Raw genomic sequence first — 25,153 nt, 5'->3', positions numbered from 1 at the left:
ATCTGGTCAATACTTCAGCTGTGTTGCTGTTATCGAGCGCGTGACCGAGAGCTAGACACATACCTCAGCAGTAGGCACGTGCACCCCCTGAGCTATCGTGCTGGGGGGAAGGCCAGGGGCCCATAATGGACGACATCGACAACCGAAGCCCTACAACTCAACAGTCTCTCATTTGGAGGGCCGAATCCTGGATTTCACTCGGATGTCCCCTGCTCATAAGTGACAACCTTTCAGTTTTGACTGTCGGGTGTTCTCAAGTAGAGGTCAGACTGGGTCAGCATCTTCTTTATGCCCAAGAATACGTCAGCACGGATCTGGGGTTCCACAGCTCGAGAATAACGTGGACGCAGAGAGTGATAGGGGAGGTGATCTGGTCTAAGAGCGAAAGTTACCCGCTTTAGGTCTGCTCCAATCTCAGCTCCGCACTTGGGCTAAAACGACGCGATTTATTCGTGGCGAATCCCTTAAACTCCATATGTTTAAATCTTTAAAATGTGATGAATCTCCGCATATTAACAGTGCTTGTCTAATTCAAATGAGACGATGAACACGACCTGGTATGCCCTCAGAACGGCTCCTTAATATTACAGGCAGACATTGAGGCAGAGGCGTCACCATATAGCCATCTTCAGCTTGCAGTGTTTACGGCATCTGGACCGGCTGCGGCTCGGGAGGCGGGGATCTGCTGTGGGAGGCGGGGATCTGCTGTGGGAGGGGAGAGGGAGGCGGGGAGAGCGGAGGAGCAGATACTGATCGGAAAACTCATTTAACACAAATATTTTTCTGTTTGCTAATTGCTTTGCTAATAATTGCTGCTTTGCTAATTGTAAATCCATTAGAAATGATTAGCACAAGAGCAGCAGCCGGGAGCCCGGCCGGAGACGAGGGAGGCGGGGATCTGCTGTGGGAGGGGAGAGGGAGGCGGGGAGAGCGGAGGCCGTGTTAGATAAATAAAACGAGGCTTGAAACGCATGAGGGCAAGCTACCGATTAAGGCACCGGTTTCTTAATTCACTGGTGCAAGTACGCACGCATTCCTTGCAAAACAAGATCCAGGGTAAAATATGACACACGGACAGCGGGAGGGGGGCGGGAACGGGCACAGGAGGGGGGGGTTGGGAACGGCGCACGGACAGCGGGGGGGGGGGGGGGCGGAACGGCACAGATGACATGAGACGCAGCAAGCACTTACCAGAGGAAGACTTCTTCCGGCGGCGGTCGGCCTCGGAATGACAAAAGCAAACACGGACGACAAAAAAAAAGAAACCCCGCCCACCGCCCGATGACTACACAGAGGGAACGCCCATGGAAAAAATCTCGGGAACGCCCCTGAATCTGGTCCGTGAATGTCGGACAGATCTCTGTTCCAATGGCTAGCCTCCATTTATGGAGCTAGCCAATGGAACAGAGGGCGGATTCAAGTGTCCCTTACTGAAAACTACAGATTTCTCTGGAGGCGGAGCTAAAGCTCCGTGCTCCAGGCGAAACCTAAAAAACTATGGCCTGCCCCTGAGTGTGTCAATGGCCAAAGATGCTGTCCCCAACCTCCTAACAACATAAAACCCAACCTATACCCCACCCTCCCATCAGAGGACCAATGAGATCCCCGGACGTCTTCGGAGCACACCACACGCCACGCAAGCCTGGGCGTAACCAGACTAGCAGACCTCTGCCAAATCCACCATTGCAGGGTATAAGAGGGAGACATGAAGATTTGTTATTGTAAAGGTTGTAAGAGATGAGCGATTATTGATCTGCAACAGCCCTGAGGAATTCTTGAAGGCCAGTAAATATTGTCTTGCCATTTTATCATTTTAATTGATACAAGTTCACACTTACAGCTGCATCTTCTCCATTAGGGCAGAGGAGCACCGACCAACTGATTAAAATGCTCCAAAGTCGAAAAATAAAATAGTAGTGAAGTTAATTAATAACCATTTTATTTTTCACTACTCCTTAGCAGAGCGTAGGGAGGGGGGGGGGCAGTGCCGTTGCTGCTGAGTGGCAGCAGCAGGGAGGAGTGGTGGGCACGTTGGTTTAAAGTGCACATTGTCACTTTGGACGGCTGACTTGCAACAGCCAGCCTGACATGCGCACTTTAGACCTCTCCAACCCGAACTGTCTTATACAACTGTATGGAGAGGAGTCACAGGCCTCCAGTGCCTGAATGAGCGTGGATCCAGCATGCTCAAACCAATCCTGGTGCTTTTCTCATGCTGCTTAGCAGCATGTGGTTGGTTAACTCTGAAACCACATGCTCCCTGACGGACTGAAAAACACTGAGGAGGACAGTGGGAGGCGAGTCAGTGGGTAAGTACATACTTTATTTCTAATTTTATGACCCACTGACAGGCACTGAGAAATTTGCACTGCCTTCAGCCTCAAGTCCAGAGTTCTCAGTTGTGGTCCATTATAAACATTGTTTACAACGAGTCATGATTGTGAGCTTTGGCATTTACCCTAAATACATTCTCAAGTGAGTGGGTCAAAATGACTAATGTGTTTGCCTTACCACTTTTGCCTGCCACCAGCCGCCACTGAAGGTGGAATTTAATTCAGTATACTGAGTTTGTTTCCCCTCCGAAGGATAAAAGGCTCAGATGGCCGTGCTGGGATTCAGTGTTGTGGCCTGCAGATCACACGAGATGCAAGCAGCGGACACTTAATTCATTGAAAAATTAAAGGTCCGCCGTGCAGCTATATAAACTGTGCTTTGTGGCCATGCATCTGATTCACAAATTTGACATCCATGGAGTATTTTGAAGACCATCTCTACCCAGCGACACGGTTTCTGAGTATTACACACCTAGAAAATCTGGGAAGAGGTTACTTCCATTGTAGGTGTACATTTTTCTTACCGATAATCAGGGGCACTGAAATTTGGCAGCATGGTAGGACCAAATTATGTGACAGAGTTGACTAATTTATGCGTGAAGAAAAGGCTTATTATGCGGCGTATTGTGGCACATTTTGTGATGGTGTTGCTTCATTATTGTCCTTTTCACATGTTAAGACTGTTTGAACAAAGGTGTCCGCTCATTAGTAGTCGCAGTAACTGCCAAATACTGTAATAGGCAACACAAAGGTGACCAGTCAACCTTTGTCAGGGAACTTCCACTGTGCTGCAACACTTGTTGCAGCTTTTTAGTAACTATTGATCCATTTGAGCTAGACACATTTTATTTTTGTTAAAATCTGTAGACTATACAGCAAATGATGGATTTTACAGCCCACAAATCTCCTTGCGAAACTAATATGTCACAGGGTGGGTTAAAAGGAAGTCACTTGACATGTAAATGCCAGACCACCAACCACACAGTTTGAGATGTTAATTACGAAATGGGTGAAAAAATCAAACAATGGGCTTCATTCCAGGGTCATATCTCAAAATCAGTGTAATTGGCAGTATGTGCAATAATCCAATGAGCAATGTTCTGGGCGACAAAATCTGTACCAGTCTGTGCAGATATGACTTTTTTTTTTAATGTATTTATTTATTTTGATCAAGAGCTTTGGAAAAGTTGAATACATGTGCAATGGGCAGTGCATTTCACTTGCTGTTCTCTTAATTTTTAAACATAAAGAACTGTATTTATTTTTGTGCTTTTAGGCACCACATCCTAGCCACAGGGCACTTTGAGATCCCCTGGATATTTCAGTATCATTAATGTCCGCTTCAGCCATGTTTTGTGATCTTAAGTCTGCGGTGCATGTAGTATAACAGGTAGATATCAGAGGGCTCAAGGTGCAATATCATGACGTTTATTCATGTATGAAAATCCAGTAACTACATAGCTGTGTGATCTTCCCCCATCTTCACTTCTTCACCTGCCGACTCTGTCGTAACGAACCTTGGAAACTTTGAGCTCAGACGCTCAAAGGTTCCAAAGCCAGAAGAGCAGAGTGGCAGGAGAGTGACTGGAGATGCAACACATCTTCCACCTTAAAAAAACATAACAGACATGTATTATGTGACTAGCAGCCCGTCCCGACGTTGTCCGGGTATGAAATAGAATGTGTGTAATGTGTGTATTCAGATCCGGTCATTCGCGTGTTCCCCTGCTTGAGGCCCAGCTGCAGCCCTGGTTGATGTTAGCAGGCGTGTGTCACCCCGCTTGAGGCCCAGCTGCAGCCTGGTTCATGTTAGCAGGCGCATGTAATTAGTGTAGTGATCCGCCGCCTGAGCCCGGCTACAGCCCTGGCTGATGTTAGCAGGCGTGTGTAATTTGGTTTAATGTGATAGTTCAGTAACAGCGCGCATGAGAGGCTGCAGTGATTGTCCCCGCAGACACGCTCAGTCGCGTGTGCCCACGCTTGAGGGCCAGCGGCGACCGTCTAACAATTAGAATTGTGTGAGTCTTGAATGATTGTTTCCCGCTGTTCTTATTTTTTATGACCCACACCGACGCCCTTCGGCCCGAGTGCTTTTTAGACGCACCCAGGCCAAGCCACACACTGCGTTCGGCCCTTTCAGATGCACCCAGGCCAAGGCACACACTGCATTCGGCACCCCCAGTATGTGTGAGACAACGGGCAGTCCCCCAAGGGAGTCTTGCGAATGGTTACTTACCACGCTTCGAGGTGAATGCCTTTGTGACGCCCCCAGCACACGGCCACAGCAGACGATCTGATTAATGTACGACCCAGATGGCATGAAGTGCGGAACGTAGCACATGCCCCCAGCGTGCCCCTTGATGCGGCGCAAGCGTAATTGGCGCTTCACATGGCATGAAGGGCGGACACACGCCCACAGCGTGGACACACGCCCACAGCGTTTGTCACGGCCCCAGCGTGTCACGCCCCCAGCGTGCCCCTTGATGCGGCGCAATTACGACTCACATGGCATGAAGGGCGGAACGTACCACACACCCCCAGCGTTTGTCACGCCCCCAGCACACGCCCACAGCAGAACGCAGTCACGCCCACAAGGGACTACTTTGCTGGCACGGTTCTTTTACCTTTTAAATGTATATGGTGGCCGTCTACATAGCCTATGTCCTTCTGCTGCAACTGCCCTTTCCAACGCTGTATTGGGTGTTGTGATTGGTGCTGTGGTTACTGAGATTTCCCGCCTCAAAGGTTTGGGCTCTCTTTATAATATTAGTATAGATTGATACCCCTCGGTTCCTTTTCGCCAGAATTTGCAGCGCTCTCTCGCCAGTTCGTAAATCCCCGCGGCAGAACCACGCCGCATTTAAATCCACAACCAATTCCACCAGCTGGGAGAAAAACGGGACGAACTCGCGTTTGTCTTCACTTATGTGCTTTTTTATTTAATTCTCACAGCATGGAGTTCCTCAAGCAGGCAGGCACAAATCTACGCGTTTCGGGATAGCATATCCCTTGTTCACGATCAATTTGGCTCCAGGCTCTCAGTCTCAATATAGTTAGTCACATTATTACATAATTTCCTGTTTGATGTTATTTTGGCCCTCGGCCTTCTGGATGATGTAGTTTTTTGCAATTTTTTTAATAAATTTTTTTATCCGTCTGCATAGCCTATGTCCTTCTGCTGCAACTGCCCTTTCCAACGCTGTATTGGGTGTTGTGATTGGTGCTGTGGTTACTGAATTACCCGCCTCAAAGGTTTGGGCTCTCTCTTTATAATATTAGTATGGATAATAAACATAAATAAATATTAAACGTGGTTGGTAAAGCGCACTTTTGTTTTGTAATGCATAGCTGCCTCGTTTGCAACATGATCCACATACCCTTATTGGAATTATTTTCAACTTTGCGATGCCAGTCCATCATTTTCGATGCCAGATTATGTGGAACACTCACCACACAGACACCATTCCACCACTGCCCGTTTGCCAGTCTTACAGTACAGCCATCTTCACCAATCTCTTTGACAGTGTAAGGTGGACTGTAATTGACTCTCCCTTTCATCATTTTGGACTTGTACAGTCTAACACAAACTCGGTCTCCTTTTTGATAAATCAAGTGCTTCACACCTCTAACCACATCAAATCAACTTTTGATTCTCTGCTGACTAATATCAATGTTATTACGAGCATTCTTAATCCGATCATTCTGGGAATTATTGCCTGCTGAATCTACTTTCCCTACTCAACTTAACCAAGAAGGTCTCAACAGATCATGTGATACACTTCCCCTCAGAACTTGTAAAGGAGAAAGACCAGTAATACTGTGAAGAGTGCTGCGATAAGACCCTGGTATCAACCAAACCTGCCCTCTCAATCACTGTCCCTCATACATATTTGGTGATCATTCTGTTTTCTCTCTCCACTTACCCATTTCCATGTGGGTAATAGAAACTACACTTATAGCCCTTTATCCTGAAACTATTTCATCTACCTTGACGTAAAATGTACCTCATTGATGAAAGTTTAAGAGGGAAACCTTCTCTCAAACAACCATCAGCATAAAAATGTAATGACACTTCTAGTATCCGTTTTCTTTCTTCCCTGCTATGCGGTCAGTCGCCATTGATTTGACTGGAGAATTACAGAATTGATTTGATCTATCTGTCAAGCACTCAATTTTAATAATAAAATTTTGGAGTGCAGGCTTGAATTCCTTATCTGATGTCCCCCGTAAAGTGCTGGTCGCTCTAAATAAGACTGTTAATATAACTGGGACATCCACGATTTCAATACGTGATACCTTGTGCTGGCTCAAAGTTGCAACTAACACGCCATAAAGTTTGAATACGCGTGCTCCGACGTAATTAAGATTGATAAGTCCATCTCTAGTTCTACACTCATATGAATCCCGAGATTTCCCTCCAGCCTGAGGAAGTTTTCATCGACACGCAATAAAATCTGAACACACTGCCGCAAGGGCCACTAACAGTTGCACATCTCCAGCGCCACGATTTTGAAGAAATTGAGTCAAGTTGGTCTGATTGTCTCTAGGGGTCTACAACCTCAATACTATACAGTCCTGAAGATGGTCTCACTAATGCAAAACTAGAGACCGAAACGTCGACTTATACACTTTTTTCTTTGATATTGATTTGTGCTTTATTTTAAGAAAAAGTGTTGCAATTGTTACAATGAAGGTTTTCAAGTGCATAAGAATTACCTTCTTGTTTCATTGATTGTATTGTATACAAGTATCCTGAAAAATACTAATATATAAAATGTAATACTTTCATATATACACCCATTTTGTCTGTTCTATACACCTCTTTGAGATTTTAATCCATATGATTGTTCGCTCTTGAACGGAGATGTGCCCGTTTACAAGAAATTGCCTAAAAGAATTGACGAGTTGAAAGAAATCAATTAGCAAGCATATCTTCCATCTTCCTCCCAAATGATAGCTTAAAATAAACTAATCATTCAATTGAATAAATCCCTTGAAGGCGCATTTACCCATCCCACTCCTAGTATCCGGCTCACACACAAATGTAAGCATTTGGATAAACTGTCATTCATAGCAATAGCAAAACTTTGAGTAGCAAGACGTATGTGAAAGGGGCCAAGAAAATCAGTGTTCATCTTTTCACAGATCTTATTAGGAACAATTATGTCCCCCATACGTGGAGTGAAAGCTTTAAGACCTTGATAATCTTACGCACAAGTGGAATGTTTTCCAATCCAGTCTTACATACTTCTCATTGCGATTCATGCCCAAATGACCTTGATGACAGATCTCCCCCAATAAATTGTTTTTGATTGGACATGGTGGAATAAATGTATTGCCTGATTGTACTTTACTGTACGACTGAAAGTTGAAAGGAAGACTCCCTTCTCAAGGCCAATCGTTTTTGGAATATTCAATTACCTTTCCCAAAACATTATCTTTTCTCAAAGTCTCTCTCCAAAGATTTTCACTTAAACAAGTATTTCCATCTGAACTCAATCTTGCAACCAAACAATTAATGTCCTCATCTTCTTACACTTCATTTAATTCCTCACTTGGTTGAGGAAAACCGAAAACGAGACAAGCAGTCTGACTTTATATTAACCTCCTCCGCCAGAATGTACTTCGCTTTAAAATTGTGTTGAAGGAGTTTAACATTGATACTTACAAATTTGGCAGTAGTTTTGATATTCTACTTCTAGCACACCAAACTCAATCTTTCCTGAGTCTTAAACCTTTAGATCTGAGAGCTAGAAACACATTATCATGTCTTTGTATCTGCTCATCCCAATCCTCACTGTAGACTAAGATGTGATCTTGGGAAATAAAAGAGCCTGGAAGTCCTTAAAGTACTTCACAAATGATCTGCTGAAATACAACATCCGAGACAAAATTGAAAAGTAGTCCTACCGTATTGAAACACACAACTGGAAGAGATATACTCTGTAAGATAAATCAATCAATCAGAGGCTTGTAAAGCTCTACTACTCACCTGTGAGGGTCTCAAGGGGATGGGGTAAGGTGCTTCTGTGTGGACTGGGTGGAGGATCATTCAAAAAGCCAGGTCCCGAGGTCCTTCCTGAAGTGGGTCAGTGACGCTGATTGCCTTAGGTGCAGGGAGTTCCAAGTTTTGGCGGCGAGGTAGAAGAACAATCTTCCTCCCTTTCTGGTCTTGTGGATCCTGGAGATGGAGGTAAGGGTGATTTGGGAGCATCGAAGTTGGCTGATGGGTACGTGGAAAATGAGGTGGTGGTTCAGGTACTTTGCTTTGTAGGGCTTTGTAGGCATAAGTGAGGAGCTTGAAAGTGACTCTCGTAGCCCGGAAGCCAGTGGAGTTGACAGAGGTGTTGTGTGATGTGACTGCGGGGGGAGATGTTGAGGACTAGTATAGCGGTGGCGTTTTTGACATACCGAAGTTTATTGAGCTGTTTCTGGGTGATGTTGGCTTAGAGTGCATTGCCGTAGTCGAGTCTGCTGGTGATGAGTGTGTGGGTGACTGTTCTTCTGGATTCTCTGGGGATCAATCTCAAAGTCTTTCGGAGCAGTCGGAGTACGTGGAAAAAGGCTAAGGAAACTGCGTTGATTCGGCGATCCATCGTGAGCGAAGAGTCCAGTATGATACCAAGGTTGCACATGTGATCCGTCAGGGTGGGGGTAGCAACTAGAGCGGCTGGCCACCAAGGGTTGTCCCAGACTGATGTGGTTGGTTCCAAGATGAGTACTACAGTCTTGTCTGACTTGAGCTTGAGGCAGCTGTCTTTCATCCATGCTGTTGCGACATTCATTCCACTCTGGAAGCTGGTGCTGGCGGTTGAGGGTTCATTGGTGAGAGGATCAGCTGCGTGTCATTGGCATAGGAGTCCTGACAATGGCTATGAGTGGGGTCATATAGACTTTGAAAAGGGTGGGACTCGGGGAGGAGCACTGGGGGACTCCACAGCTCATCTCTATGGGTTCTGGGAGGAACATTGGTAGTCTGACTCGCTGGGTCCGGACAGTGAGGAAAGAGAGTATCGAGTCCAGAGCCTTGTCGCCGATGCCGGTGGTGTGGAGTCTGGTGATTAGGGTGCGGTGGGAGACTGTGTCAAAGGCAGCCAAGAGTTCTAGTAGGATGAGGGCTGCTGTTTCGCGGAGCAGATGTCGCCTGTGGTGGCGAGGATTGCAGTCTCTGTGCTGTGGTTGCTTCGGAAGTCTGACTGGGAGGTGTCCTGGACATAGTTTGCTTCGATGAACTCTGAGAGTTGGGCGTTGATGGCCTTCTTTATAACCTTGGCTGGGAAGGGGAGAAGAGAGATTGGTCTGAAGTTCCTGAGGTCTGTTGGATCTGAGGATGGCTTCTTCAACAGGAGTCAATCTCGACGTGTTTCAAGTTATCAGGAAAGGTGGTGGTTTCAATGGAACAGTTGATGGTGCGGCGTAGTTGGGGGTGCGATGGCGTGGCTGCTCTGTGGAAGATGTGGTATGGCACGGGTCCATCGAGACCCCTGAGTGGATGCTTTTCATGGTCTTGAGCGTGTCTTCTGTCGTGAGCGGTGTCCAGCAGAGCACAGTCTGTTGATTGGTAGCTTTGTTGTCAGCGATGGTGGCGGGTGTGACGACCGGGATCTAGGGTGTTGAAGCTGTCGTAGATCTTCCAGATCTTAATGTGGAAGAAAGTACTGAGTTTGTTGCAGAGGTCTTTGGGGTGGGTGTTGTTTGGGGTCTCGCTGTTAAACCTGGCATACTCCTTGATGATGCTGAAGAGTTATTTGCTCTTGTGGGCATTGGTGTTGATTCTGTCTTGGATGGCCTTTCTCTTTGTGGTTTTGAGGAGGAGGTGGTGTGTGTTGATGGCGGACTTGAATGTTGTGTGAGTTTCCGGTGTTTTGTTGCTCCTTCAGTTCTTCTTGAGATGTCTGCAGGTGCCTTCTTGAGATGTCTCCTAGCCGCCTTGTATGGTTGTTTGCCTGGTCTTCTCTTGCGCGCTGCGATGTAGGCGTCCGAGGGCGTTGGCGGAGTTGTTGTGCTGTGGGAGTTGGCGTGGAGTTCTTCAGTGGCCTTAATCCAGCTGTTGCTGGGGGGATGATGGTGGTGGTAGTGTGCGGTGGGCGTGTCGAAAGCGAGGTGTATGCGGTGATGGTCAGTCCAGGAGAGTTCAGTGGTGTGGCTGTAGCTGATGTTTCCGCTGACCAAGCAGACTGGGTGAGTCGGTGCTGTGACTAACTGCTTGAGTCCGATGTTGGCGAGGTTATCCAGGAAGGAGGCAATTTTCTGGTCGCTATGGTTGCCCATGTGGAAATTGAGATCTCCGAGTAGGATGTAGTCGGCAGGTGAGATGAGGTCTATGATGGAGTCGGCAAAGTGGTGTGGGGGCCAGGGGTCTGTAGACGAGGGTGACGTGGAGGGTAGTAAGATACCTGGATTTTTCAGTTTAAACCACCTGATGATACGCAGAGTGCATGTCTAGCTTTAAAAAAACTCTGTTCTAACTAATGTGACACTCATTTAATCAATCTTAGGTGGTGGATGACCATCAACCCAGATAGCCTTATTAAGGCTTCTAAGATCAATACATATTCTAAATTCATTATATTTATTCTGTGTAACCACTATTGGAGATAACCACAGTGAAGATTCAGCAGGTTCAATAAATCCAACAGATTATAGTTGAGCTAGAATTTTGCTCAAATTCTCCCTCAAATTTATAGGCATATACCATAATTTATGCTGAACTGATAGGCAACTTTCTTTAAGTCATATATCATGTTCAAAACGTTTAGTTTGCCAAGGATTTCTTTGAAAAGTTCAGCATTGCATTCTATAGATTTAGGAAGCTAAGAAGTATCATGTGTTACTTTAGTCTCATCTACCAACAGGTTTTGTTGGACACATCCAGGTTTGAGAATCAAACCCAGACAGTCCTGATTGTGCCAAAATAATATATCGGGACACAAATTAGAAACCAATACCTTCCCAAACACTTCTCTTCCTTCTGTTTCAGATGCATATCTGATCTATTTACTATGAAAAGGCAGAAGGCATGGCTGATTTATTCAGTTTCAAAGTTTCAAAATAAGCTTTATTCGATTTTGTCAAGAAAATCATAAAAGCGTACAAGTACAATTTATGCACAAGAATTAAAAGACAATTTTTTTTTTTTTTAAACTCGCTTGAGCAAAGTTACGAAATAGTTAAAACATTTCTCTAAAATTTAAAATCTACAAGCAATCATTGGACAAAGGGCCTCGTATTCCACTGGTCAATATTGACGTGTACTACTTAACACATTGAATTTCTAAATTTCATCACTGAATTCAAAAAGCAAGAAACAGCAAAGATAACATCCACATCTTCTAAAAGCAATAATTTCAAATATGCAGATTTACATGTTCTTGTCCCCCAGCGCTTAAGTAGGGGTAGAAGGAATAGTTTCCTGGGGCTAGTATACAGATTACAAAAGAACATGATGTGAATATTGCTTTGTGTTGAATGGTCGTCACATGGACATATTAATTTCAGCGAGGTCCAATCATTCTGTTTCGGTAGAGTGACCATGCGGAAGAAAATCCCTAGGCGTAGCCTAGTCAGAAGCATGCGAGGTTAGGGTGCTATTTCGATCCCAAGATAAGATTTCTAAATTTCATCACTGAATTCAAAAAGCAAGAAACAGCAAAGATAACATCCACATCTTCTAAAAGCAATAATTTCAAATATGCAGATTTACATGTTCTTGTCCCCCAGCGCTTAAGTAGGGGTAGAAGGAATAGTTTCCTGGGGCTAGTATACAGATTACAAAAGAACATGATGTGAATATTGCTTTGTGTTGAATGGTCGTCACATGGACATATTAATTTCAGCGAGGTCCAATCATTCTGTTTCGGTAGAGTGACCATGCGGAAGAAAATCCCTAGGCGCAGCCTAGTCAGAAGCATGCGAGGTTAGGGTGCTATTTCGATCCCAAGATAAGATTGTAAGCCTTCAGTAGGGGTAATTTGCTGATAACTTAGGATTGTACCTTTAAGTTTCTCTATGTCCCATCTTGCACTTTCCAGGTGTGTAATTAGTGATTTTTTAAGGGCCGGCCTAGTCATGCTTTGTAAAGTCTCTGGGTCATCGTAAAATTCAGGGTGTCCAATGTTAGAAAACATCGTTTGTACATGTCGCAGCCATTTGACTTTTGCTGCACCATCAAGAACCATGCAGTCTTTAATGAGGTTTCTATTCAATTTACACTCCTCTGTAGTCCAAATCTTGTGCCAAAGCAAACAGGGTGATATTTTTATGATGTCGCTAAGGTATTTAACACCAGTCTCAATGTGAGTCATAAAAGTCGACGTAGTTTTTGACACGCCCAGTAGGTGACAAATGAAAATGTTCTCACAAGTTTGTAAAGAGGACACATTCTCAAAGCCCCAGAGACCTGCGCCATATGTAGCCGTGGCTATGCACTTTGCCCGGTAGATCTGTATCATTTCTCGAATGGGTTTACCCCCAATTTTGCCTGCAAAGGTTCGTAGAGCACCTATGGCACGACTGAAAGCGAGTTTCCTGGCTGACACTGCATGTTTCCACCTTCCCCACCTATAAAACACAATGCCCAGGTAGCAAAATGTGTCTGTTATGGCAATCTTTTGCTGGTCCAGAAATATTGAGCATGGGGGTCTATTGGTCTTTTGGGAGCAGGACATGGAGAAAGTTTTCGAAATGTTCACCTTCAAGTTTCTTTTACCCATATAAGATGAGAATTCGTTTACTGCTCTCTGCAAGCCTACTTTTGTCCTTGACATGATTGCCGCGTCGTCGGCGTATAAAAGAATGGGTACGGGCCTACCATTGACAGCCGGATAATCGCTTGACAGAGTTAATAGACTCTCAGCAATAGAATTTATATAAAATGTAAAAAGCAAGGGCGCAAGTATGCAGCCTTGCCTCACTCCTCTATTTATGGCAAATTTTTGTGAACATTCCCCCTGAGTCCCAAACCTTACTCTAGCCCCTGCGTCTCTGTATAATTCCTTAATGAATGTGAGAATAGTTGAATCCACCCCAATGTCCTCCAACGTCGACCAGAGCAGCACGTGGTCCACGCAGTCGAATGCGGAGCTGAGGTCGACAAAGGTTACAAATAGGTCCCCTTTTTTAGCCTGCGTGTACTTAGAGACTAATAGGGACAAATTTAGACATTGCTCAAGTGTCCCTAGTCCCTTTCGGAACCCATATTGGAACTCCGAGATAACCTTTTTCTCTTCTTCCCAGTGTTGTATTTTCTTGAGAAGTATCCTTCCTGCGACTTTCATAAGTCCGTCCAATAGCGATATTGGACGGTAACAAGCAGGGTCGTCCCTATTCCCTTTTTTAAATATGGGGACTACAATAGCGTCCGACCAGGTGGTAATGAACCCGCATTTATTTCCCATATTCAATACGTTTGTAAGCAAAGGAACCCAAAAATGCGGCTCTGATTTATAAACATCCACTGGGGTGTAATCAGGGCCGGGGGCTTTGCCTGAGGCACTTTCCCTAAGGGCATCTTCAACTTCTAAGGTAGTAAATACCAGTTCAATCGGGTAAGGGGGTGCTGGGGAGACAGTTAGCCGATTATCCTGTGTTATACTATCTGCAGATGAAACCGCCCTACATGGGTTCGGGGCGTTTCCCTGGGTATTATTAGAATAAAGGTTACCGTAATGTTCTGCCCAGAGCTCACCCGTTATAGCTACTTCCACGGAGTTATCTCTATCTCTTAAATTATAGACAGATCTTATAACTTTCCAAAAGGCATTGCTATCCTTGTTCCTAGCGGCTTCCCCCAAAGCTTCCCAGGCCTCCTTCTTCAGTGTCGCCCTCCGCTGTTTGATAGCCAGCTTATATTCTTGTCTCGCCTGACGGATTTGGACCCTATTTTTTGGGTCAGCGGACAGAGCTTTCTTTAAATTTTTCAATGTAAATGTACATCTAGAGTCAAACCACCCACGGGTATGCCTCCCATTATCCTTATAGTTCCTAGTAAGTGCATTTTTTATGTGACGCTGTATGTTAGAAAATGCAGCCATAATGCTCTTTGGATCAGTATCTTCCTCTAAGCAGGCAAGAATGTCCGTGGAACAAGAGGATAGGAGGTTTTGAAAGAAGGATGTTGGGTTCATTTTCTCCCATTTAATTACATACCCGTTAGTCTTAGTTAGGGTAACCTCATCAGGGTATGAAACCCTGCTAGGTTCATTTGCTTTGTCCCCCAGCAGTTTTACCCCGAAGGTGATGGGGTAATGTTCGCTCATAGGGTCATCCCCAATTTCCCAGTAGGTTATAACAATCAGGATGAGTTGGTGATGTCAACGCAAAATCAATTGTGGTTTTACAACCTCTTCCATTATACGTTGGGGCAAAGGGAACCGGGGGAGAGCTTGCCTGGTTGATAAAAGTGAGGTCAAAGGTAAATATAACGTTGTTAAGGAGAGACCCCATGTTGGTGTGGGAGAAGTGCAAGGGACCATCCTCCCCGAGATCTGACAGGCCGCACAAACCTAGCTCACAAGACGGGCAGATGGTACAATTGAAGTCACCCACCCACAACATTACATGATCCCCTGTACCTTGTTCTCTCAGTTTGTGGATATGATGCATCATAATGTTCATATTTGATTCCACTTCACTAATTGGCAAGTTATTATAGAAGTTCACAAGAACCACCCTTTGCGAAGTGCCCCATTTAAATGATATAATTTGGAAATACTGACTGGAGTGGAAATTGCAAACTTTTACATCCCCTACATTCGAGATGTATGTGCACAAGCCCCCTTTGTTGCGACCCTGGGCTGATGGCACAGCAGGAGAGTGAAAGGTTCGATAGCCCAACAAGTGGGCTTCCTCTGTAAGCCAAGTTTCTTGAAGACACAGGATGCCATACTTCTGCACAATCTCCAGCCAAGGTTTTTGGGTGATTTTACTACCAAGGCCTGCTACATTCCAGGAAAGAAGAGAGTGCATTGGGTTTCTATGTCCCTGTGGATGAGTCCCTCCATTCCCCTTTATGCCTTTCAGATCTTGCGAGTGTGCAGGCTCTACCTGTCGTGTAACCTGGGCAGTGAGATAGTGCTGTTCAGGGGGGTTTAAGTCTAGCCCAATGTGACCTGGAACTTGGGATCTAGGCATTGATTTTTCACTCGAGTCAGTCTCCATTGGGGGATTATGGGCATTGGTAAGGATTAGAGCAACACTCATTCCCAGTCAATCCACCTGATCCAGACACTCAAACCTATTCATAGTGGGCGCTCCTTCCCACCAGTTGTTAATGGGTTGCCAACCATCCCCGTGTCCTTTCCATCTGCGATTGTGAACTATTGACCAAGCCCCAGGTAGCTCGACAACCTGTTTTGGAGGATAGAAAAAAGTAAGGGGTCTGATGACAATGGATTGATCAATATCACCTGAACCCCATGAACTGATATATTGGGCTGTGTGGGGGTCTGCAAATGAAACCACTATGCAGTCGCCAGGGATAGATTTATGTGTAGGACCCACCCATGGCACTCTCCTAACCATTAAAACCCTACTCCTAAGAGCGTTAGGAAGCTGCCTATTGACATTAAGCCAGTGAATCACCTTATTCTTTAGGGACCACTGGGTCTCCATGGAATGTGGGTCAAGTGCTGGTACACCAGCCAGTACAACGACATAGGGTCCGGCGTCAGGAGGGAGATCAATATAACCCCCACGAAAGTTCTGGCGACCATGGTGCTGATTGGCTATGCGTGCAGTAGGTGGCATGTTAATCTTATTGGGCTTGTGGGCAACCTTAGGGACTGGTTTGGGTAAAGTCACGTTCTCAGGGCCTTTTGTCACTGGTATTGAGAGTTTTGGTATGAAGGGATCTAGAACATTTGGCTTAGACCGGGGTTTGGGTATTGGGGTAGGTTTAGGTAGGGGTGGAGGCAAGACAAGGGGCACCATTGCAGGGGCAGGGGGACTAACGTCAGTCACTGGAGCCGGATGGATACCATCATCACCATCCTGGGGAGTTCCTTCAGCAATACGAGGAAAACTTGCTTCCAGTTGCTTTAGGCTAAAAGTGGCCAGGGAGACTAAGGTCTTATCCATCTCTAAGAGATTGTTCTCGATACGTGAAAGTCTGAGTTCCAAAGGCGACAGTAACTGTTTTAATGTGACCCAAACTGTTTTAAGAAAATCTTCGTCATCACTCCCCTTGTCTCTGTCCCTCCCTGGCTCACTTTGCCCTCCCTCTATAAGTTTCTCGTCGTGTGTGGAAAAAGGCCCTAACGTAGGGTCAGGGACTACGTTAAGATTGCTGTGTTCATTGCCCCCCCCTATTAGGTGGCTATCCAAATTTGTCGCTTCTATGATCTCCCCCGTGGTGGGTAGTGTTCGCCTATTATTAAAGAACTGCAACCTTGCGATTTTAGCTTTCTTGCGAGCGTAGGCAGACCTCGGGTAGCTTTTCTTTTTTAGAATTGGCCCATCTTTATTTTAATTTTTCGCTGCGGGGGGAGGAGGGTCGGGTTTGTCAGGCAAAATAATTGCAGTGGGCACGATTCCCTCGGGAGTTTTAGGGGGCACAGCAGTTGGAATGGGTATAGGCTCTAGTGGTAGAGAAAGGGGAACATGGTGAACATCAGCATGAATTAACAGTGAGGGTGGGCAAGAAGCATGTTGTGGTGATACAGCAGACGCAATTTTCCCCAGAGAAGATTTTTTGGAATGGACAAAGGTCTGTGAAAGCCTACGTGCAGCGTCAAGCTCTAATGACACCCTCTTCTGCATTTTAGTGATTTCAACGTCAATTGCCAAGTTAGTCTTCACAATAAAATCATCCAATGTCCCGCTGGGCTTACCCAGCCCCATGGCAGTTTTACTGCGACTACCCCGTGTGTTCATAATAAGTATGAATCACAGTACCAACAATGTACTTAATGATAACAGTAGGCAGGCCAGCAAACACGAACCAAGGAGGGTGGGCCAGGCCAGTCCGCTTTGTCCTCAAACGGCCTCAAACGGCCCGCTCTTAGCCCGGTCTTTGCCCCGGGCTGCGTCCCGCGCTGCGGGAGTATCAATCCTAAATATAGTGGACGTAGAGGGCGTTGGGCGGGCCAACAGGGAGAGCGGACCGGAAGCTCTCAGCCGGTCACGCAGGGACTCCTGGGCAATGGAGTCCCTGCAACGCTCGCAGCCCTGCTGCAACCGCTTACCCACGTCCTGCGCAGTTCCTCCTCCCTGCAGCAGCCAGAATCCAGCCCCACACACAGGCGGCGAGGTTCCTTAGGGCAAGGTGAAGTGTCCGTGAAGAAAGCGCCTCCAGGTAAAAGCGCTGTAAAAACAATTTGGTATCCCAAGGAAGGAGTGGGTTCAGGCGTTTAAGAAGCCTCCAGCGGGCGGTGGGCGGGCCAACAGGGAGAGCGGAACGGAAGCTCTCAGCCGGTCACGCAGGGACTCCGGGGCAATGGAGTCCCTGCAACGCTCGCAGCCCTGCTGCAACCGCTTACCCACGTCCTGCGCAGTTCCTCCTCCCTGCAGCAGCCAGAATCCAGCCCCACACACAGGCGGCGAGGTTCCTTAGGGCAAGGTGAAGTGTCCGTGAAGAAAGCGCCTCCAGGTAAAAGCGCTGTAAAAACAATTTGGTATCCCAAGGAAGGAGTGGGTTCAGGCGTTTAAGAAGCCTCCAGCGGGCGGTGGGCGGGCCAACAGGGAGAGCGGAACGGAAGCTCTCAGCCGGTCACGCAGGGACTCCGGGGCAATGGAGTCCCTGCAACGCTCGCAGCCCTGCTGCAACCGCTTACCCACGTCCTGCGCAGTTCCTCCTCCCTGCAGCAGCCAGAATCCAGCCCCACACACAGGCGGCGAGGTTCCTTAGGGCAAGGTGAAGTGTCCGTGAAGAAAGCGCCTCCAGGTAAAAGCGCTGTAAAAACAATTTGGTATCCCAAGGAAGGAGTGGGTTCAGGCGTTTAAGAAGCCTCCAGCGGGCGGTGGGCGGGCCAACAGGGAGAGCGGAACGGAAGCTCTCAGCCGGTCACGCAGGGACTCCGGGGCAATGGAGTCCCTGCAACGCTCGCAGCCCTGCTGCAACCGCTTACCCACGTCCTGCGCAGTTCCTCCTCCCTGCAGCAGCCAGAATCCAGCCCCACACACAGGCGGCGAGGTTCCTTAGGGCAAGGTGAAGTGTCCGTGAAGAAAGCGCCTCCAGGTAAAAGCGTAATGAGAGTCTAGCGCTGTTTGGTGAGTACCACGGCACCTGTCACAAGATCACTGCGAAACACTTGATTACTGCAGCTATTAGAGCACTGCTCTGACTTCACTGGATTTATTCTGAAAAGCAAATGTTAAAGGCAATGGGCCTTTAAGGGTGGACTACTATTACATTGTATATAGAGAGCCGCCAGTGTGGAAGCATGTATGCATGGTGGGCATCTTTGCAAGAAATGTTGTGTTCTTTAAGAAATACAATAAAAAATGGCTGCCGCAGATGTGTGTGTATCTGTGTCAGCCATTTTCAAATGGATTTTCTTAGAGTGTAAGAAAATCCATTTAAATATGGCTGGTACATATGTGCGTGCATCTGCGTTGACCAGAAAGGGGAAAAACAGTAAGCATTGCAAACCCATTAGCTTTTGTGAGTGAGACCTGTTGACGGTGCAAATGCATGCTATTACTTAAATACAGATTTAATATTACAAAATAGTTTACATAAAAAAAAAAATTTGAGATATAGATGTTACTAATGTATATTTTTAAAAGACAATCAAGCCATTGGTAAGGAATGAATGCATTTACAAAGTTCAGTAGTGTTTTGCACAAAAAGCTTGAATAAGAATAAACAGCAAGCTTTTCGGGTGGAGATGGATCCCCCTTCTTCTATTCAGCCCCTTTGTTCCCTAACTTGGCTTCGAGGTATCCCCTGGCTTTTTGCCTTGTACCACTGTGGGGGAATTCTGTGCGCCCATATTGAAATCTTTTCTTCATGGCCCTCATATCCTGCACTTTAATAAGTGAGTTTTTTCTGGGAATGAGCTTTTTAAAATGAGTTATTGTAAGGTTAAGTGATTGCTTTTCTCTAAAATTATTGTTCTTATGCTCAACACCTGCCCTTTCTTCATGCACACCTTCTCATGCTGATTTCCGCTTGTGTCGTAGGTGATTGCTGGTTGCTGGCTGCCATCGGATCCCTCACCCTCAATGAAGACCTTCTGCATCGAGTGGTCCCTCATGGGCAGGGATTCCAGGACGACTATGCTGGGATCTTCCACTTCCAGGTACACTGTTTGAGAGCAGAGCATTGTGGGCCAAGGAAGAAGGCTCTAATGCCCAACTACCTGTTCATATTGGCCAAAGGGTTTTATGAAACATCATGAGGCACGGTCTCTCTATCAGCGATGGATGTGAGAAGGACCATTACGCCCTGCAACCTGTTCTGCAGAGGAAGCCACTGATGCATTACATTTACTGCTGAGGCTTTTATTGATGCCCTTCGGCAATTAGCTATAAACAAGCATTGGAAATGCAATAGGTCTCGCAGCATTAGAGTTAGTGCTTTTAGAATTGTTTATGGTTTTTTTTTTTAAATCTTTAGCATTTTTGTTTCCTGTAGGCAATGCTAAAGAATTACAAAGAAAAAAAGCCATAAACAAATCTAAAAGCTCTAACTCAAACGCAGGAACATTAACTAATTCTCCCACAGTCACAGTATACAGAAAGCCTGTGCGGTTTCCTTTTAGTATAATGACTCCACCTTCTGAGTTGTTTTCTGTGAGTAATGTTGAGAGGTCCCCTCTGAGGTCGTTACGGATAATAACGGCAGCTTTCGGCCCTGCTTGTTGCCTTCCCTGGACACTTAAGTAGCTGGCTATGAGATTGTTGGTAACCGAGCAAATGAAAGGCGTTTGTGCACAGCCCTGGGAGTTGTCACAAACACACCTCTCCTCCCCCCAGCCTACCTCTCCCGACACCACACCCCCTCACACCACCGTGTTGATATGCAGGTAGAGGAGAGAAGCACTGAAGTGAAGCTTTCCAAACTGGGCAAACTGGTTTTGACGGTCCCGGGACAGTGTCAGAGTGGGTAAAAGAGGAACAAGATGTGGCGTGGTGCAGCCTTGCTTCTGCAAGATTAAAAGAAGTCGCACAGGCAATGACTCGTAACGTTTTTGTCACGAAATGAACTAAACAAAATAGAAAATACATCTCAGTCGCTAGATTTAAAACACGGACTTCATGCAAGTATTTATTTATTTGATCGTTTTTTATAGCGCAAACTTGACGGGTATCAGAGCGCTTTATAAATTTGCAGAGAGCAGCACAGTGATAGAAACAAAGTCATATATGAAGAAGAAAAATACAGGATATAGCACTTAGCACCCATAGAAGAGAGGGTGCGATTTACAATGAGCAGAGGGGATAACTCAATAAAAGCCAAAAAACGTGTGTCTGGTCACAGAAAGCAAGCTAGACGCAGCTGGGACATCGGACTGCCGAAAGGCTTATTTTTTGTTGGGACTGTAGCTCCAGCAAGAGACTTACAATGACAGTCAAATGGTCGGGTTAGGCCCCTAATAAAGTGCCGTGGCCAGGGGAGGGGTTGAAGCAGCGCGAGGGGGCAGGGATGCGAGGAGGAAGTCCTGGGAGGGGGGAGCCCGGGCGGGGCCGCATCTCTACCAAGTTAGCCGAGGGGACTGGTGGGGGTGGAGAAGGGGGTTGCTGAGGCCAGAGTACGGAGAGCGATGCGGGGGTGATAGTTTGTTTGTTGGTTTTGGTAGCGCGGACTTTGCAGTGGGTTGGCGGGGCGCGTCTCGATGGGAGCATTAAGGATGCGTGAGGAGAAAATTATAGGTGAAGGAAGGCAACGTTGAGTTGCGTGAATGAATAGTGACAATGGTGAGCAGCAAAAATACATGAAGTAGCAATCGGTACATTATAGGAGGAAAAGTGATATGTGTGCAGGTTTCAGAAGCGTACAAAGTGCAGGTAGAGGTACAATACTGCAATAAATGGCAGACACTTCAGAACAAAAATAGTGTAAATGAAATGGGCACCGCAATAAATTAAAACTAGTCAGTCACAACACGGGTAAAGTGTGGGCTGTAGTATTTCGCAACAGATTCGGGGAATGGAATTCACGGAACGTGTCACACAAAGATGCGCGATTATAGTAGGCTGGGTTGTGACTCGTACGAGTGGTATTGTACAGGGTCTGCGTTCACTCGAACAGAAAGAACGCTGCGGTCTTAAAGGTCTGATGCCTCGTGGTAGAGGAACAGTGGGGTCTCCTCTCACTTAGTGAGGTCTTGAATGTGTTTTAAAGTGGGCGGCAGAGCTCTTTAAGACTACCAATTTTCGCAGAAATCTTGCAATCTCATAGTCCTGTTTCACCCGTTTCAGACGTCGAGAGTGTGAACATGTTTAGAAATAAGCCTCCGCGCTGAAAGTAGAAACAAGGTCACAGCAAGATTAAGGGATTTGTCCAAAATCACGGGATGTTCAGCCAACGCTAGGACTCAGCTAGCGGCAGGCAGGCAGGGGAGGAGGGGGGAGGAGAGTAGGGGAGGCACGGCCTAGCGGCCGTGCAATCAAGTAGTGAGGGGGCGGAGCTGGGGGAGGCTGTGGAAGAGAGTAGGCAAGGCGACACGGCGGGAGGGGGCGGAGCGGGTAAACAAAGACGGACATGCACGCGCCCGTGACTTTTAAGGTCAATGCGCATGCGCATAAGCTTAATGCGCATGCGCATTGACCTTAAAAGTCACGGGCACTGCAAGGAATCGCCACGATTCCTTGCAGTGTGGATAAAGAGTGGATAACTCGCAATACTCTCGCCTTGCTCGATGCGCATCGACAGGCGAGACCTAAAAACACCTCTTTTGGGAGGTTGTCTCTCTTGTAATTTTAAAGTATTACCTTTTGCCTTATGTTAGGTAAAATTTTAGTTTTTTGTGGACTCAAAATAGTGAACAAGTCTGATTCTCTCTTGGACGTTTCAGGAGGAGGGGTGCCGGAACATTTTCCAGCCCAGTTCCCCACACATTTGGCCAAAAATGTGCAGGTTTTTGGAGGCATTTATTGAGGGCCATTCAAGATGTAATCCAGAATACCTGCATCTACTGACCAGGGCTGACATTCCCAAGGGCTATTTAGAATTAAATGGCTCATACCTGGTTTCCTATATTACCGGTTTCTTTTCCAGTAAGATAGTTCCGTGAGTTAATATACGTTTGTTGCAGAGATGTTTGTGTAACACACATGTTTAAAATGGCAATTCAAATGCTGTAAAGCTTTCCATGCACCTTGGGCAGCAAACCTTGAACAAAAGCAGCGCCAACAGCTTCCTGAACATAAACCCCCAGGCCGGAAAATACCTGAATAACGTTCAAACACGTCTGTCAAGCAGTTAAGATAATTGACAGGAGATTCACCCATATTCTGCTCACAGTTACTAATCTGTGTCTAATAAGTCTTCACTGGACACGCCTACTTAAAGGTATTTCCCAATCTTTACGTCACAGCAGTGAGAGCAGTTGTATCCCCAGAAGCCTGTCAAGCCCAAGTATTTCTAACCAGCGATCCTTGACCTCATCTGGCATAAAACGACGCAACAATCGATTCACCTCCGTTCATCTGGGTTGACTAATACCGTTTGCAGTTCTTCACAAAATTTCAGAGGATTTTTACGAATATTGGGAAACTGTCATTGGATGTTTATAAGATCGGTGGAGGACCAAGGGACATGGAGGGTGACACAACTTCCTTCCCATAGTCTGGGTCCTCTTACAGGGGAAGGACGGCATTGGGTGGGTTAATCGGGGCATCTGGGTAATTGTAATTATCAACATCACTGGATGAAGAGGTGTGTTAGATGTTTTTGACTCCCTTTCAAGTTCACTTGCTCTCTGTCAGACCCAGACCACCCCGGGGTATGGTCGTGATACACGCCCCACCGCTCCGATGTCTAGCACCGACTTGGTTGGGTGCTGAGTGATAAAGGCCCTGGAGAAGGAGTGTGATGGTGTGGAATCAGCCTCTTGTCTTGCGTGTGGAACTCCGTTACCGCCTGCTGTGCTGCTTGCGGCGCTGCTCCATTTCCGGGTATCACCACTGGTGCACCTCCAGGGTCCACTGCTGGTATGGGGAAACTAAACTCATCCAATGTCTTTTCATTGATGAGCTCTGGTTTCTCTCATGTATAGAAGAGGCGGAGCAGTAAGAGTACAGGCCATAATCATGTCCTTTAAATGGGTAACTGGTATCTGCCCTTTTCATGGTTCTCTTTCATTGCACATGTCTGAGACTCTTGCTTGGGTGTGTTGGCTTCCTCATGGCAACTTAGGAAAACAAGCCATTGATCTTCATCTGTCTAGCTGTTGTGGGTCCTTCAGCCTTTTCTATCAATATTTAAGTGCGCTTCATCAAAGGTACCTTCTGCTGGAAAGGACTTCTCTTCGTCAGGAAGTCTAACCCCCACTGTTCCATATAACTGCGCATGCGTTCTCCATACAGGCGGTACATTGCATAGACAGGAGTCCATTTAGTTGGGTTTTGCTCTAGTTTTTACTTTTTTGCACCCAGGAATCAGATAAAAACCGACCACCAAAATGAAATATCGCAACTTTTATGGAAGGAATTAAGTAATGACACAAACTCATTGGCAGGGCTTTACCTAATGAAAGCGATAAATGAGTTTGAGGTGACGTCAATATGGGATACAAATATTACCAAGACATCATTTAAGAGGATAATTAACAAAACTGCAAGCTTTCTATCTATTCTAAAGGATAAAGCTATCCTTACCAAAAGAAAACATGCTTGGACAATAATAAATGGTTACAAAAAGAAAGAAATCCAACAATATTTGGTGACTCCATGGACGGAAATAAATAAACACGTGCTCCTCAACGCAAGATTTGGCAATACTCCAGGCCTATGCCATCGCCCTCCCTGGGCAAGATCAGTAACGCAAACCAAATGTAGATTGTGCAATGCCTGTGAGGAGGATATCCTCCATCTTCTTTGTACTTGTCCGGAACTCTCCCAAGAGAGAAAAACATTGCTTAAGATTCCTCTTAATGCACGGGGCATAAGGACATGCAGGCAGGCCCTAATAAGGTGTTTGGATTCAAATGACATTATTTTAAATGCTGCTTTTGTAAAATTTCTTAAGATTGTCAAAGGGAAACTAGGAGATGCAACTATTTTAACTTTTTAAATCTGTATTGTTTTTTAATTGTTTGCTGCATGTATATAGCTTTTATATGACCTTTTCCTATTGAACGTGCAATATTGTAAGATTTTAAATAATCAACACAATAAACTTTACTTACACCCATTTCCCTCACTAAGATCTCATTCACAGCCAGTAACAAATCAAGGTGTCTACCAGCCTCATGTCACCGCTCTTCCCATGGAGGGGCGGGAAGAAGAGTAAGGGTGGAACTGATAGGTCTTTCTCGTCTTTTCAGTTTTGTTCTTGCTTGTCTCCAAGCTTGCTCTTTACTTTCCAAATTCCCTGTCACAGCCACTTAAGGAACATGATATGATGGCTTCTGTGTGGCGTCGCCAGCATTCGTCTTTGAGTCACATATTCGTCTCTTAGGAACTGTGCTGGGGTTGTTGGCGCTGTCTTGCCTCTGCCCTCTTCCAAACTCTTTCTGGAGCTCACTGCTTTATACCATGGATCACACATACACACCCTTCCGACTCTTCGTATCCTGGATTTCCTCTCCCTACCAACCCTAACCTGTTTATCCCATTGTCACCTGCCCGTACGGCTATTTTCAAGATTCTGGCATCTCCATACAGTAAATAAACACAATAAGACTTGTATTTCATAAAACTGGAGGTGCGCGAGT

General features: G+C 46.0%; 1 protein-coding gene across 1 annotated transcript in view; it reads left to right on the top strand.

Annotated features, from left to right (window-relative positions):
* Window positions 1-25,153, top strand: part of LOC144762258 (calpain-1 catalytic subunit-like) — a 434,899-nt gene that overhangs the window by 248,283 nt on the left and 161,463 nt on the right. The window contains exon 4 of the mRNA XM_078647403.1: window positions 19,455-19,573. Coding sequence (XP_078503529.1) covers window positions 19,455-19,573 — 119 coding nt within the window. The remainder of the gene's footprint in view (window positions 1-19,454; window positions 19,574-25,153) is intronic.

The sequence above is a fragment of the Lissotriton helveticus genome, chromosome 6 (assembly GCF_964261635.1).
Source record: "Lissotriton helveticus chromosome 6, aLisHel1.1, whole genome shotgun sequence".
Taxonomy (NCBI): domain Eukaryota; kingdom Metazoa; phylum Chordata; class Amphibia; order Caudata; family Salamandridae; genus Lissotriton; species Lissotriton helveticus.
Note: the sequence above shows the minus strand (reverse complement) of the source record. Positions and strands in the feature narration are given on the sequence as shown.